The following is an 18,023-nucleotide window of genomic DNA, read 5'->3' as shown; positions in this document are numbered from 1 at the left end:
AATGACATATTATTACCCAGGTTTAAAAAAGGATCTCAAAAATGTCTCAAGCGGTCCTCAGATTTCTCAAAAATACTAAAAGAAATAAGGAAATGCACTTTGGGTCACTTATTATCCCAACTGTTTCTCCTAGACACCAACAGAATGCAAACAGACCTGCTGAATTCTCCTGCTTCTCAGACGTTTCTCCTGAGGGGAAAAATGCTAATCTCACATATATCATCTCAAGAGTTACAAAAGAGATCTAAAATAATCTGATTACTTAGAGATTCTAAACAAAAGAAAAATTCCACAAAGATCTCTTTAACATCTCAGCTCCTGAGGGGAAAAAACCTGCTAATCTCACATATATCATCTCTAGAGTTACAAAAGAGATCTAAAAATATTTCAAAACAATTTGCAGATTTCTCAGAGATTCCAAAGGAAAGAAGACTTCCACAAAGATCTCTTTACTATCACAGCTGTTTCTCCTAGACACCAATGAGATACAAACTGACCTCCTTAGATCTCCTGTTTTTCAGATGTTTCTCACGAGAAGAGAAACCCTTTTAATCTCACATATTATTTCCAAAGTTTTAAAAGAGATCTCCAAAGCGTCTCACACAATCCTTAGAATTTTCAAAAATACCAAAAGAAAAGAGGAATTGCACACAGATCTCCTTATTATCTTAACAGTTTCTCCTAGGGCTGTGTATTGCAAAGAATACACGATACAGGGGTTGCGATACATTGCGATATTGTAAACAAGGTGATATATTGGGATATTTCTTATTTTATGAATAGGACATAATTTTAGGAAAGCTGTAATTAAGAACACGCCGCCATATGCAAACCATACAACACTGTCAGAAAAAAAGGTACAGTTCTGTCGCTGGGGCGGTACCCTAAGGTACAAATATGTACTTTTAAAATACTAATATGTACCTTTAAGGTATCAATATGTAACTTTAAAGTACCAATATGTACTTTCAAAGTACTAAAATGTACCTTTAAGGTACTAATAGGTACCGTTTAGAGGTAGGTAAGGTACAAAGATGTACCTTTTCACTTTTGTACCTTAGGGTACCACCCCAGCGACAGAACTGTACCTTTTTTTTCTGAGAGTGAATGTTACTGAATCACTTTTTGTGCAGTACAAGCAAAGGTGGAAAATAAAGTCCTTGCAAGATTCTTTAATTATTAAATATATAAAATGTAAGCTTTTATAAACAGACCATATATATTTTTAGACCCTGCTTTACAATTTAAGTTTACAATTGTAACCACGTCAGATCATTTTGATCTGAACTTAAGAATTACATCTGCTTAATATCAATAAAAAATAAAGTGCTTGCAGGATTCCAAAAGAAAACAAAAGAATTGTAAAACAACATTGGACATTCTGAGAACCTTTTTGTTCTGAGAATTTCTATTTTGCAAGTTTTTCAGTTTGTAATTATGCGCTGCGTGGAACCGCGTCACGACCGCCAGGACCGTGTCACGAGCACCGCCTCAACAGCACAAAACAGCAAGAAGAAATGAGAGAAAGTGGCTGGCAGCCACGCGGCTACCCCTCCGCGCCCGGCGTGAAGCTGCTTGCCGTGTCCTGGAGCGAACGTTATCTCAACAGCCGAAATGACGCCACACTTTACACTGTGGCGGGAGCAGGAACTATTCTTTCATCCTCCATTAACGTTAACATTAGTGGCGTGCCCATATGCTAGTATTTCCTGTCACTGTTTAAGTTTAGAGATAAGAAGACTGCAATCTAGTGGTCAGGATATGCGCTCAAAACTAAGCAACTGTCATGAATCTTGCATTATTATTTTTTTAAAATATCGATATTCCATTTTTGAGAATTGATACTGTATCGCCAAACAAAATATCGCGATACACAAGTGTATCGATATTTACTTACACCCCTAGTTTCTTCTAGACACCAACAGAATGCAAACAGACCTGCTGAATTCTCCAGCTTCTCAGATGTTTCTCCTGAGGGGAAAAATGCTAATCTCACATATATCATCTCAAGAGTTACAAAAGAGATCTAAAATAATCTGATTTCTTAGAGATTCCAAACGAAAGAAGAATTCCACAAAGATCTCTTTAATATCTCAGCTGTTTCTCCTAGACACCAATGGAATGCAAACAGACCTGCTAATTCCAGATCTGTTTCTCAGATGTTTCTCCTGAGGGAAAAAAAACCCTGCTAATCTTATATATGGTGTCTTGATGCTCAGACTTCTCAAAGAAACCAAAAGAATGTCTCAAAAATGTCTCAAATATAGACGCCAAGTAGATACAAACTAACCAGCTGAAGTCTAGTGCATCTCTGATGCTTCTCCTAAGAAAAAGACCTTGCTTATCTCACATATATCATCTGTGGAGTTCGTTTCAAAGGAGATCTCAAACTGTGCTCAAATTTGACAAGATAATAAAGCCTGCAATCAAAAGCGTCTCACTCATGAGGTATGAAAGAGCAAACTCTGAGCACTAACATGTCCTCTGGGACATCTCTGACATCAAATTACAGTTTGGAGGATGACAAATGACAGAAATAGAAAAGCTCTCCGTGCAGGTTGATACTTGCAGGACAAATAAAAACGGCATCTTGCCAAAAGTTGCTGTTTGCCAAAATCTCATGCCTGCTCAGTAAATCTCTCAACTTGCTGACATGAAGTTGGAACGTACAGGCAGAAAGCTCATCAAATAACCCAAAACAACATATTACAGCAGTCAGTGTGGGGCTAAACTCCACAGGAGTACCCATAAGTCACACCCTCATTTAGGACTGCAGGGAATTTTGATCAGCTTGGCAGCTCATTATTTGGATTCGTAGCTATTAAAACATTTTTTTTTTCATGGGCGCAGCTGTCGGGAATTTGATTAACAGTCTACAAATTGAAATTAATGAGTTTATTTTGTTACTTTGCGGCTTTTTGTTCAATCATACAAGCGGAATAACATATGTTTGCGGTATGGGAATCTCAACATGCTAGTGGAAAAATCCCAGAGGAATGAACTGCATAGCTGAAAACATCTACACAGTGTATATCATACATGTGACAGATGCATGAAGGACTGAAGTTCCTCAGTTTGCATTCATTCTGACCACCTTTTTTATATAAAGCAAAAATAATTAATTGCACTTTTAGAACTAATTAGTTCTTCTTTTTAGTCATCTTCAAATGTGATCGTAAAACATTATGATCTAATGGTTTTAATTACAAGTGTAGACAAATATAATTACTGTTCAAAAGTTTGGAATTTGGAATCTTACCAGGATTCTTCGACGAAATAACAGCTTTGTAACATTATAAATATTTTTGCATTATTTTTTTATCAGTGTAATGCATCCTTGCTCAATAAAAGTATAAATTTCTACAAATAAATAAAATCTCACTAACCCAAAACTTTTGAGGAGTAGTGTAAATTGTGCATGCAAATGTATTTATAAAACAAATATTTTAGTGAAGGAAAAGCACCGTTCTCATCACACATGTTCCACCTTCAATAGTGTTAAAAAAAAAATCCAAAGAATGAGCAAAGCTGGAATCTGGACAAACAAGAAGCTCAGATATTTTATTTGTGGCACGTTTTGCTCATTACTTCTTTCCCTTACTTTCTTTAAGTCTTTAATAGACTTTACCATTACTCTAAAATTTAGAAGTATTGTCATAGTGCATGACAATACTGCAGTCAGGTCCATACTGTCATGAAATCAGAGTAAACAAGATATATAAATCTAGCCGTTGCATTTAGAAAGGTTGCAAAAAAGGTTGCAAAAAAAAGTCAAACTTTGTTGAAAATACAAAATATTATTTGTGACAGTACAAACTGGTTTTGATAAGAATCAAAGTGACACACCCACACAAAAATGTACTTTTAGAGTTGCATTTATCTGAATAAAGTCATGCACACATAAGCATGCATTGCACTGAACAGGTATGAAGGAGCATGAAATAGCAGGAGAAAACTCACCTTTCATTAGGATGTTGCAGGGAGGCCGGCAGCAGTCAAAGTGTCCTATATATTCTCAGGTTTTGCTCTTTAATGTGGAGGTTTTCTGGTTTCGTGGAAGCCGTCAGTCAGCCCTGGATGGTCCAAGTCCAACTCCTCCCCCCTGCACCTCCCTCTCGCTCCCATTCACAAAACACTGAGAGCGTGAGGCTTCAGCGGGGCACCGGCGGATTGCATAACGCCGTCACCCAGCGCTCGTTCAGCCTGTGAAGCTTTTTTTCTCTCTCAGCTGAAGGACACCAGAGAAAGGAAACATTCTGGCTCCGTCTCAAAAGACCACCCTGATCACACCAGCTTCTCAAGAGATGAATAAACGGGCTTCAGATTCGATCTCTAGAGAGGATCATGGGATATTGGTCAAAAGCAGGCACATTTCTTTTGAAACAAAAAAAAAAACGTGTTTTTTTTATATTTGAAAAGTACACTTTTTTACATACAGAATCATTAGTATTTTTTGGTTATATTTTGCTAGGCAACACCAGTAAACAAGCATTCAGAACACCTCATTTACCACATAGTAACACCCTGGCAACCAGCCAAAACACCACAGCAACGCTCTAAAAACACTCTTAATAATAAAAAAATAATAAAAAAAACTTATTAGCGACCACCTAGAACACTATAAACATTCTAAATACATTAGTAACTGCACAGCAACGCCTCGGCAACAACACCCTAGAACTACTCAGAACACCATAGCAACTGCATAACATCACTCAAAATTACCCTGACTAATATGCTAACAACTTCTAAGTAGAACCCTGTGTCACGAATCTGGTCGGTGCCCTACGGACTGCTCACCACCAGATGTCACTCTCATCTTTCCACTTCACTCTGACTATTACGTTGCACTTCGGACTGCATCTCCCATCCTCCACCGCACTGATTGCGTCAGCCCCCGTGACCAATCAGGCTTCCTATAAAGCCCGGACTTCCCCAGTTGATGTCACGGATTGTTGAATTGTCGTATTGTATTTCCTAGTGTATTCCTAGTTCCTGGTTTTTGGATCTCCCGCCTGGTTTTCTCGTTTACGTCTGTCTAGCCGCCTGCCTTTTCGGACTATCGCTCGTCTTCCTGGACTATTCTCTCGTTTCGCCTCCTACACTCCTGTTTACTGTTGTTTGACCCTGCCTGCACGACCATGTATCTGTCTCGTCCAAATAAAAGCTCGCACATGGATCCGCTCGCCTCTCGTCATTCACTCCCCGTAACAGAACAATCCGTCACCACAGGATCCAGCAGCTTTCACCCCGGACATTCATCCGATATGGACACGGACATAATTCTTTGCAGGATTAAACAGAGATCACGCACACTGGAACAATACACCCGTGAGTTTCTCTCCATCTCAAATTATTCCACCCTCCCGGACTGTATAAAGATTGAAATATTCTGCGATGGCGTGAACGAGCCGTTAAAGGCGAGACTGAGACGCGAGGGTCCGCGCTCTTCGCTTGTGGCTTTCATGAACTTTGCAAGTTTGCAAGTTTCCAAGCCAAGTCAAGTTTCCAAGCCAAGTCAAGTTGCAGCTGTGTTTCCTGAGTCAAGTCAAGTTTCCAAGCAAAGTCAAGCTACAGTTGCTGTTCCAGTGTTAAGTCAAGCTACGGCTCTTGTTCCTGTGTCAAGTCAGGTTAAAGCTGTGTTTCCTGTGTCAAGTCAAGTCAGAGCCATCGCCCCCATCTCAAGTCAAGTTACAGCCATCTTTCCTGAGCCAAGCACTGTCAAGATGGCTGCCATTCCTGAACCTGTGGTCAGCACCCGGATGCCACCTGTGGTCATGATGGCCAACGTGCTGGACTCACCCCTAATGACGGTATGGGCAGCTAAAATGGCGCTCCTTCATGCCGCGGCAGCTACCCCTGGGTCAAGTCAAGACACAGAGTCAAGTCAAGCCAAAGCTGCCGTTCTCCGCAAGTCAAGCCAGGTCACAGCTGTTCCCAACGAGTCAAGCCAAGTCACACCTGTTCTTCACGAGTCAAGTCATGTTACAGCTGTTGTTCCTGAGTCAAGCCATGTTGTTCCTGAGCCAAGCCAAGTTGTTCTGGAGTCAAGTCCCGTTACAGCGGATCTCCATGAGCCAAGCCAGGTTACAGCAGGTCCTCATGAGCCCAGCCAAGCTGCTGCTGTTTTTCCAGAGCCAAGTCAAGCTTCAGCCACTGCTCCAGAGTCAAGTCAGGCTATGGCTGTAGCCTCCAAGTCCAGTCAAGCTGCCAAGTCCAGTCAAGCTGCCAAGTCCAGCGACGCCAAGGATGTTGTCCCTGAATCAAGTCATGTTGTTCCTGAGTCAAGCCCTGTTACAACTGGTCGTCACAAACCGAGTCAAGTTACGGCTGATCTTCATGAGCCAAGTCAATTCACTACTGATCTTCACGAAGCAGGTCAAGTCACAGTTGGTCACCACGAACCAAGTCACATCCTGCCCGACGGCTCAGAGCCCCATCACGCCTCGTCTGACCGCTCAGAGTCAAGTCACGCCTCGTCTGACCGCTCAGAGTCAAGTCACGCCTCGTCTGACCGCTCAGAGTCAAGTCACGCCTCGTCTGACCGCTCAGAGTCAAGTCACACCTCGTCTGACCGCCCAGAGTCAAGCCACGTCCCGCCTAATGGCCCAGAGCCTCTCCATGTTTCATCAGACCTCCCAGTGCCTCGTCATGTCTCGTCTGACCTTCCAGAGCCGTGCCATGCCTCGTCTGATATCCCACGATCACGGCCTATCATGATAACCAGTGTACTGGACCCACCACAACCTCCCGCTGCTGCTCTTCCTCTAATGGCGGTTGCCATCTGGTGTGTGTGGGCTGCACACTGTGCCCCTGAGGCCACGTCTGTTCACCAGTCTGCTCCAGAGCTCCCATCTGATCTCAAACCTGCTCCAGAGCTCCCGTCTGATCTCAAGCCTGCTCCAGAACTCCCCTCTGATCTCAAGCCTGCTGCAGAGCTTTCGTCTGGTCTCCAGCCTGACCCAGAGCTCCCGTCTGATCTCAAGCCTGCTCCAGAGTCCCTCTCTGATCTCAAGCCTGCTGCAGAGCTCTCGTCTGGTCTCCAGCCAGCTCCAGAACTCCCCTCTAAACTCAAGCCTGCTGCAGAGCTTTCGTCTGGTCTCCAGCCTGACCCAGAGCTCCCCTCTGATCACAAGCCTGCTTCAGAGGTCCCGTCGGGTCTCAAGTCTGCTCCAGAGGCCTTCCCCATCGGAGAAGCTGCGCCAATGCCTCCAGAGGTGTCGGCGCCTGCCGTAGAACCTCTTATGGAGGGGGCGTTAACCGCTAAACTCTCTGCTTCTCCCTTTTTCCTGTCTGCATCCTCTGTCACTGTTCTCCCCAGGTCCCAGTCTATGACGCAGCCTCCTGTTCCGCCCCGGAGGGCTGCTCCGCCTCCTGTTCCGCCCCGGAGGGCTGCGGCACCCCCTGCTCCGCCTCCTGTTCTGCCCCGGAGGGCTGCTCCGCCTCCTGTTCCGCCCCGGAGGGCTGCGGCACCCCCTGCTCCGCCTCCTGTTCCGCCCCGGAGGGCTGCTGCGCCTACTCCCCCTATTCTGTCTGCCTCCTCTGTCCCTGCTTTCCCCAGGTCCCAGACCGTGACGCAGATTCCTGTTTCGCCCTGGAGGGCTGCTCCGCCTCCTGCTCTGCCCCCGGTTCCGCCCTGGAGGGCTCTGGCGTTGCCTGCTCCGCCCCTGGCTCCGCCCTGGAGGGCTCCTGCTCCGCCTCCGCCCTGGAGGGCTCCTGCGCCTCCTGCTCTGCCTCCGCCTCCGCCCTGGAGGGCTCCTGCGCCTCCTGCTCTGCCTCCGGCTCCGCCCTGGAGGGCTCCTGTGCCCCCTGCTCAACAAATTACTTATCTCAACAAATTACTTAGTGAAACTAGCACCCTAGCAACCACCTAGAACACTGAAAACATGCATTAGTAAAAGGAAAAGGAAAGAGCGTGATGTGTGGGCGACCCATACTCGGGATTTGTGCTCTGCATTTAACCCATCCAAGTGCACACACACAGTAGTGAGTAGTGAACAAACACACACACACACACACACACACACACCCGGAGCAGTGGGCAGCCATATTGCTATCGCTGTGCTGGTTATTCATTCCCCCCACCTTCAATCCCTGTTGGACCAGGGACTCAAACCTGCAACCTTTCGGTTACAAGCCCAACTCCCTAGCCATTAGGCCACAGCTGCCCCTTAGCAACACCCTGGCAATCACCCAAAATACCCTAGCAACCACAAAGAACACTAAAAACATTCCAAATGCATTAGTAACTGCATAGCAACCATTGGTCAATCAATCAGAATATCCTAGCAACCATATAGAAAACTAAAAACATTCTGAATGCATTGGTAACCGCATAGCAACCACAAAGAACATTAAACTGATAACAACACTCAAATATGCTAATAACTTCTAAGTAGAACCCTAGAAAATTACCCTAGCAACCACATAGAACAATCTCACAGCCACATAGAAATGCATTAAAATCACCCAGAAGACTTTAACAACTGCATAGCAACACAGTGGTAACCACCCAAAACACTCTATTTACCACAAAGAACACTATAAACATTCTGAATACATTAGTAACTGCATAGCAATGCCCTGGCAATAATACCATAGAAACCACTCAGAACACCATAGCAACTGCATAACATCACTCAAAAATACTCTAAATAATATGCTAACAACTACTAAGTAGAACTCTAGAAAATCACGCTATCAACCACATAGAACAATCTCACAGCCACACAGATATATGTAAAAATCACTCAGAAGACCTTAGCAACTGCATAGCAACGCCCTGGAAACCACCCAAAATATTATAGAAACGACCCAGACACCATTGGTCCATCAATCAAAATATCCTAGCAACCACAGAGAAAACAAAAATCATTCTGAATGCATTAGTAACCGCATAGCAACACCCTAGCAACCACCCAGAATACCCTAGCAAACACAAAGAACACTAAAAACATTCCGAATGCATTACTAACTGCATAGCAACCACTGGCAAATCAATTAAAATATCCTAGCAACCATACAGAAAACAAAAATCATTCTGAATGCATTAGTAACTGCATAGCAACACCCTGGCATTCACCCAAAATACCCTAGCAACCGCAAAGAACACTAAAAACATTCCGAATGCATTAGTAACGGCATAGCAACTATTGGCTAACCTGTCAGAATATCTTAGCATCCATAGAGAAAACTGAAAACATTCTCAGTGCATTTATTAAAATACATTAGTAACTGCATAGCGACGCCCTAGCAACCACCCAGCAATGCTCTAACAACTTAGAACACCCTAGCAACCACATAGCAATGCAAGCACCCTGGTATCCCAGACCACTGGAGCATTGTAGTCACTTTCTTAAGAAAATGTCAAACTGCCTTTATTGTTGTTTGTAATTTGGATTTTTTCCCCCCGTTAATTCGGCTTTCTGTGAATTCAAACGGTTGCTCATTCATTCCTTTTTCTTGCTCATTCTTTGTGTCTTCAGTCGTTCTCTGCATACTGATGCTCCAGGAAGAGTGTTTTTCTTCCCAGCGGCTCAATGATGCTCATTTAGGAGAATAAACCGCTTATTTCGCTCTCCCAGAACACTCAGAAGTCACTCGTTTGAAACTCAGGAGATTTAATGCAGTTCTTAGTTATCAACTTCATCTCAGATGTTCTTAAATTCTTCAGGAGAGATAAACTTTACTGGAGTCTTCAGCATTTGGTCTCCATTTAATCTTTTTGCTTTCAAAGAAGCAGACAGCTGCACGTTCCTTTATAAGAGCTTTGCAGTATTTCATCACTCAACTGTGCTAAAGGTGATCTGTCAGTGAAAGTACACAGGGTTCTTCAGCTCCAGGTACATACAGCACGGGCGTGTTCATCCAATACGACTCAATCACGTCTGTTTGACGCTTGTTATCTTGTCAAAAAGTTCTCACACAGAGGACATCAGATTAATAGCAGAATGCGTGTTTGCCAGTATAACAGATCTCAAAACATCCATGTATCTACAGTGCAGTGTTATACAGGGGGTCAGCTTTTTTTAAAGTGAATCTCATGTACCTTAAAGAACATGTTTAGGTTATATTTTATCATAATAAATTACATTTAGATTATTTTAGGACTATTAAGAGCAATGATCAGTTTTGACATTTTGGGTAACACTTTACAATAAGGTGTCATCTGTTAACATTGGTAAATGTATTAACTAACATGAACAGTCACTGAACAATACATTTATTACACTGCTTATTAATCTTTGTTTATGTAAGTTCATAAAAATACAGTCGTTCATTGTTTGTTCATGTTAGTTCACTGTGCATTAACTAATGTTGACAAACTTGTGATTTTAATAATGCATTTGTAAATGCTGAAATGAACATTAACTGAGATTAATAAATACTGTAGAAGAATTGTCTTAGTTCATGTTAACTAATGTAGTTAACTAATGTTAACTAATGAACCTTTTTGTAAGGTGTCACCGCATTTGGTTATAAATATTCCTAATATTTTCCCTGTATCCCTACTTATCTTTATATCTTATTATTGGAACTTGTAAAGAGAAACACTGATACTGATCAGTTTTGATATTTTGTTTTAAATATTTTTAAATCTTTATCTTGTGTGTGTGTGTGTGTATATATATATATATATATATATGTATGTATATATAATTCGAGAATAAAGTCGAAAAACTATGAGATTAAGTAAAGATGTTTTGAGAATAAAGTCGAAATATTACAAGAATGAAGTTGAAATATTACGAGAATAAAGTTGAAATATTACAAGAATAAAGTCGAAATATTACGAGAATAAAGTTGAAATATTTTGAGAATAAAGTCAAAAATACTACAAGAATAAAGTTGTCATATTACGAGAATAAATTCAAAATACTATGAGAATAAAGTCGAAATATTTTGAGAATAAAGCAAAAATATTACAAGAATAAAGTCGAAATACTATGAGAATAAATTTAAAATACTACGAGAATAAAGACGAAATATTTATATAAGTGGAAATTATGAGAATTATTATGAGAATAAAGTTGAAATATTCTCGAAAGTATTTTGAGAATAAATCTGAAATACTATGAGAATTAATTTGAAGTATTTCGAGAATACAGTTGAAATATTGCAAGAATAAAGTTGAAATATTACGAGAATAAAGTTGAAATATTACAAGAATAAAGTTGAAATATTATGAGAATAAAGTTGAAATATTACAAGAATAAAGTCGAAATATTACGAGAATAAAGTTGAAATACTACGAGAATAAAGTCGAAATTCCGAGAGTAAAGTTGAAATATTACAAGAATCAATTCAAAATACTATGAGAATAAAGTCGAAATATTACCAGAATAAAGTTGAAATATTTCGAGAATAAAGTTGTGTTAATGGTTCTTTGATATTTTGTCATGAAAATACTCTAATAATAATAATTATTAATATAATCCAAAAACAATTTCATTTTTTATTACTGGAATGTAGGGGGAAATAAATAAATAAATAAATAAACAATACACTAATAATTATAATAATTATTGTTATTATAATCCAAAAACAATTCATTTTTTTATTACTGGAATGTGGGGGAAAATAGATAGGTAAGTAAATACAGTACCTAATTCGTATACTTTAGATCTCCAGGAAAAGTGATTGTGTTGAAATATGCCGTATGGCTCTCTGGCATCTTCTGGAGCAGCAGCACATGTTGTGAAGGATGTTTACAGACCATCAGAGGGTGTTCACTGCTCTCTGAGCGTCTAATTACACACATTCCTTTCTCAGAAACGGGGAAAAGGGAAAACGGCAAGGTCTTGTCCAAACGTATTGTTCCACATTGTGATTTTAAAACGTTCAGCATCAATAAAGAGGAACTCAGGGATGTTTTTCTTGCCCCCTTTCCCTAAATCTCCCCACATCACTTCCACAGGTCAGTGGTCCGTCCGAACAGAGGAAGCTGCTCCGTCTCTCTCGTTTAGCATCACCTCGTCTTAACCGTGACAGGAACGCTGTTAATTATGAGTTGGAGCATGCGGTGCTCAGTTAACGGCTGTGCTGTGCTCCTAAAGACGCAGTAGGAGACTGCTTGCATAAAAGATTCTGGCAGACGAAAAACAGGACAGAAAGAAAGCGCTAGAACGGCCTGAATGTTTCTAATTCATGGGAAACTCACTTTGTCACTTCTACCACCTCAAAGATGTATCCAAGAAATATTTCAACCGAAAATTATAATGTTCTGAAAATGAGCTCACCCTCAGGCCATCTGAGATGTACGTGAGTTTGTTTTCTCATCAGATTTGGAGAAATGTAGTATTCCATCACTTGAAAAGTCAAAATACTACGAGAATAAAGTCGAAGTATTTCGAGAATAAAGTTGTAATATTTCGAGAATAAAGTTGAAATACTACAAGAATAAAGACAAAATATTTCGAGAATGAAGTCGAAATACTATGAGAATAAAGTCGAAATTCTAAGAGAAAAAAGTTGAAATTCTACGAGAAGTCGAAATACTATGAGAATAAAGTCGAAGTATTTCGAGAATAAAGACGAAAAATTATGAGAATAAAGTCGAAACACTACGAGAATAAAGTTGAAATATTACGAAAAATAAAATCAAAATACTACAAGAATAAAGCTGAAATTTCAAATACTACGAATACTAGAAAAGTCAAAATACTACGAGAATAAAGTAAAAATATTTTGAGAATAAAGTCGAAAAATTACGAGAATAAAGTCGACATATGAGAATAAATTCAAAATGGTATGAGAATAATGTTGAAATATTTCGAGAATAAAGTCTAAATATTACAAATTAAGGTTGAAATACTACCAGAATAAAGTCTAAATATTTCGAGAATGAAGTCGAAATACTACAAGAATAAAGTTTAAATTCTATGAGAAAAATCTAAATACTACGAGAATAAAGTCGAAGTATTTTGAGAATAAAGACGAAAAATTATGAGAATAAAGTCGAAACACTACGAGAATAAAGTTGAGGCATTTCGAGAATAAAGTTGAAAAATTACGAGCATAAAGTCGAGGTATTTCGAGAATAAAGTCAAAACATTACGAGAATAAAGTTGAAATTCTATGAGAATAAAGTCAAAAATACTACGAGAATAAAGTCAAAATATTTCAAGAATAAAGTCGAAATATTACGAAAAATAAATTCAAACTACTACAAGAATAAAACTGAAATTCTATGAGAAAAGTTGAAATACTACGAGAATAAAGTAAAAATATTTCAAATAAAGAAAGTCGAGAATAAAGTTGACATATGAGAATAAATTCAAAATGCTAAGAGAATAATGTTGAAATATTTCGAGAATAAAGTCGAAATATTATGAGAATAAAGTCAGAATTCTACAAGAATAATAATGTGAAGCCAAAAGCTGCGTGTTTGTAAGAAACAAATCCATCAAGACATTTTTAACTTTAAACTGAAAATTTAATGAATCCGAACAAAACACGCAGATTAACACCACTGAGAAAATGGAAATAAAACTTTTTTTATTCTCATTCTTACTGCAATAGACCATTTCTTAACTGTGTAATTCTTAAAAAGACAAATTTACCATTTACCACCACTGGAAATAAAACGTCAATAAAACATTTTAATTGTAATATTTGGTCATGGTATTATCGTAATACTACTTTTTGAAGCAAACATACAATTGTAGATGAAAACTATGGTCAATTTCTAAGTACCATGGTACCAAAACACCACTGAACCAATATGTAATTGAATCTGATTTTACACAGCTTTATTCACATAAAATACATTGATGATCTATCAAACAGGAATGATGGCTTGTTTAACCTCCTGTTTGTTTTATAGATGAGCGCACCATCAGAGTGTCTGTAGTCCAGGTCAACGGCAGCTTCACAGACTAAAGTATCAGGAGTCTGTAGATCTCATATGTCAGTCTAACGCCCCCTAATGTCAGTGACATTATAATACAACTTCATTCATCACAAAACTCCGAACGAATACTAAGTAATTAGTTATATACTTCCCACAAATAGTAACCGAGTTACATAATTATAAAAGGAACTAATTACCAGGGAATGTAACTATTGTCCTACTTTAAAAAAAAAAAAAAAATGTTCAAATTGGTCAAACAACTTGAATGCTCCCAATATTAAATATGTCAATGAATGAAATTTAAATGAAAGGAATTAAATTTTTAAATTAAATGTCTGATATACTATTATGTATATGTGACCCTGGACCACAAAACCAGTAATAAGGGTGAATTATTTTAAAATTAATATCAATAAGCTTTCCATAGATGTGTGGTTTATTAGGATAGGACAATATTTGGTCAAGATGGAATCTGAGGGTGCACAAAAATCTAAATATTGAGAAAATCACCTTTCAAGTTGTCCAAATGAAGTTCTTAGCAATGCATTTTACTAATCAAAAATTACGTTTTTATATATTTACGATAGGAAATATGCAAAATATCTTGATGGAACATGATCTTGTTAGCCAGGTTCACCCTAATCAGTCATTCATTTGCAGCACTGTACAATACAACCACAAGGGGGCAGAAAATATACTAGTAAAAACGTGGCCCTTACAAAGCAGAACCATTTTCATTCTAATCACTGAAAGGAATCTGAACTTTACATAAATAAATGTATAAATAAATGAAACACATTACTTACTTAAGCAAATAAATATGTTTTAAAAAAAGAAATGTTTTAAAATATAATAAATAAAATAAAAAAAAATAAATAAATAAATAAATAAATAAAACACTTTTTCATTTGTTTTGTTTTATTTTAGCTGCGGTGGAGGGAAAAAACAGATGTAGATTAGCAAATACATCCCATCATTAAAAACATCTTTCTAATTACTAGAGTTGCTAATTTGCTTTTTCAATAAATTTGATTACTTTTTTTTTAATTATTTTGTTTACTCAAATTGTATTATTTTTCATTTTAATTTAATTAAATTTTATTCATTTAATTAATCTTTAATTATTTATTTAAATAAAAACTAATAAAACAAGATGTGTGATACAAGTACATTACTTATTTTAAATAAATACATAATTTTTAAATAAATATTTTCTTTAAATATACTTTTTCATTTTAAATAAATAAATAAATGAATGTAAATATACATTTTTAAATAAATACTTATATTTTAAATATTTCTTTTACATAAATAAATACATATTTTATTTACACACTGACTGCTCTAAATTTTGGTCAGTAAACTCTGTATATTTTATTAATATTATTTTCTGACCCCACACAGGCCTCAATACACAAATACATTTTTAAATAAATATTTTTATTTAAATAAGTTTATTTAAATGAAATAATTTTTATTTAATTAATTAATTATTTTTTTTTTTTTTAATTCTATTTTAATAAATACATATTTAATTTACAAACTGACTGCTCTAAATTTTGGTCAATAAACCCTGTATATTTTATTAACGTTATTTTCCGACCACACACAGGCCTCAATACACAAATACATTTTTAAATAAATATTTTTTTAAATAAATATATTCTTTAAAAAATAAAATAAATAAATAAAAAACTATAAATAAATACATTTTAAATAAATTTTAAACATACATAAATACAGTACTTTTTAAACAAATAAATGTTTTATTTATTTATTTTATTGATTGCTCTAAACTGCAGTCATTATACTCGATTTAAATTTCTTCGGTTGGATGACAGTCGACCCCACATCAGGCCTCTCAGAGGGGGGCGTCATCACAGGGCCCGTCCCCACCGGGCCCCAGCAAGGGGCTCAAGTTTACGACCCCTCTCACACCCCGCCAGACCTCGCCGTCCCACCGCAGCTGAGTCCGAGAAGACGTCAGCAGCAGGACACTTTTATAACCCGACAGATTCATCCCAAATGGAGCTGACATCCACGGCGGTGTCAGGATCTGTTAGACTCATACATCTGACGGCGAAATCTCACCACTGTAAATCCAAGCAGCGAGTCGAGTCTCTGTTGACGTCTGCCGTATTAAATTGTTTAGTCTAGACTCCTCGTATCCGCGCTGGCTCTTCTCGCCGTTGCACAAGCACACTGGGGCTTTTTGTCTGGGCAGCGATGGCTTTGGTTTTGCGGTGCGTCACAACGAAACATCTCTGCTGTTTAGATTTTACGAGCAAACGAGTACAAGGCCCGAGTGGCGTCATTTAGATTCAAACAAGCTGTTGAGGACAGAATCATTTAGGCCCGCTTTAATCTGTGTGTGAGATTTAAAAACAACAACAAAGGCGTGACGAGACATTCGGATTTGAAAGATCAAAGGTTTGCATTCGCATCTTCAAACCTTGATTGATTTGTCCAAACATGCCATTTTTTAATCATTCATGAGCGAAAATGAGATTTAAGATCTGCGGTGGAGTGGAAAATGGCAGTAGATTGGTACATGCTGTCACATATAAACATCCCATCACCATAACATTAAGTGTTTCAATCACTCAGGTTACTAATTTAGGATATTTATTAATCCGAGGATCCCAAAATGTTTTGTCAGTTAAACGGACGTGAAATAGCTACTTGCCTCCAAAGAGAAGTTTTAATAATTTAGATATAATTTTAATTATTTATGTCACTTAATGATCACATGACCTGCAGGTAAACAAATAAAAATGTTCATATTATCATCATATTTATCCATTTTAATTTTACATATATTTTTTAATTTAACTGTTAGCTTTTCTGTTTTTGTATGAAAAATACAAGCTTTTGTTGTATAAATATTATATATAAATATATAAATATTTTCTTTCTTTTTTTACATTGTTTATTGTATTTATTTATTTATTTTACATTTACTACATTTAGCTTTTTTTGTATGAAAAATACAAGCTTTAAACAAAAATGTATTTATTTTATTTTATTTTATTTTATTTTATTTTATTTTATTTTATTTTATTTTATTTTATTTTATTTTATTTTATTTTATTTTATTTTATTTTATTTTATTTGTTGGATGACCTGCAGCTAAACAAATAAAAATATTCATATTTTCATCATATTTGTTTATTTTAAATGTACTTTTTTTGTTACATTTAGTTTATTATTAGCTTTTTTTGTATGAAAAATACAAGCTTTAAACAAAAATGTATTTATTTATGTATTTATTTCAGTTAATGGTTTCATGACCTGCAGATAAACAAATAAAAATGTTCATAAATGTAATTTTATTTTATTTTATTTTATTTTAATGGTTGGATGACCTGCAGGTAAACAAATAAACATATTCATGTTTTCATCATATTTATCCATTTTAATTTTACTTTTTTTTGTTACATTTAGTTTACTATTAGCTTGTTTGTATGAAAAATACAAGTTTTAAACAAAGATTTATTTATTTATGTATTTATTTCAGTTAATGGTCTCACAACCTGCAGATAAACAAATAAAAATGTTCATAAAATGTATTTAATTTAATTTTATTTTATCTTAATGGTTGAATGACCTGCAGGTAAACAAATAAAGATATTCATGTTTTCATCATATTTATCCATTTTAATTTTACTTTTTTTTTTTTGTTACATTTAGTTTACTATTAGCTTTTTTTGTATGAAAAACACAAGCTTTTTCAACAAAAATGAATTTATTTATGTATTTATTTCAGTTAATGGTTTCATGACCTGCAGATAAACAAATAAAAATGTTTATTTTATTTTAATGGTTGGATGACCTGCAGGTAAACAAATAAAAATATTCATGTTTTCATCATATTTATTCATTTTAATTTTACATTTTTTTTCTGTTACATTTAGTTTACTACTAGCTTTTTTTGTATGAAAAATACGAGCTTTAAAAAAATGTATTTATTTCTTTATTTCTTTACTTATTTATTATCTATCTATCTATCTATCTATGCATTTATTTATTTATTTATTTGTTTATTTAAGTTAATGGTTCGATGACCTGCAGGTAAACAAATTTTAAAAAATGCATATATTCATCATATTTATTCATTTTAAAAAAATTTATGCTGGGTGAACTATTAGTTTAATTGTCTTTTAGGGCTTTT

The 18,023-nt window shown here is 36.7% G+C and overlaps 1 protein-coding gene across 1 annotated transcript in view; it reads right to left on the bottom strand.

Moving 5' to 3' along the window:
- The window catches only part of slc6a13 (solute carrier family 6 member 13), a 33,233-nt gene extending 29,121 nt beyond the window's left edge, over positions 1-4,112 (bottom strand). The window contains exon 1 of the mRNA XM_051099644.1: positions 3,961-4,112. Coding sequence (XP_050955601.1) covers positions 3,961-3,967 — 7 coding nt within the window. The 5' untranslated portion in view covers positions 3,968-4,112. The remainder of the gene's footprint in view (positions 1-3,960) is intronic.
- Positions 4,113-18,023: the final 13,911 nt, after the last annotated feature.

This window comes from Labeo rohita, chromosome 25 (genome assembly GCF_022985175.1).
Source record: "Labeo rohita strain BAU-BD-2019 chromosome 25, IGBB_LRoh.1.0, whole genome shotgun sequence".
Lineage (NCBI taxonomy): Eukaryota > Metazoa > Chordata > Actinopteri > Cypriniformes > Cyprinidae > Labeo > Labeo rohita.
Note: the sequence above shows the minus strand (reverse complement) of the source record. Positions and strands in the feature narration are given on the sequence as shown.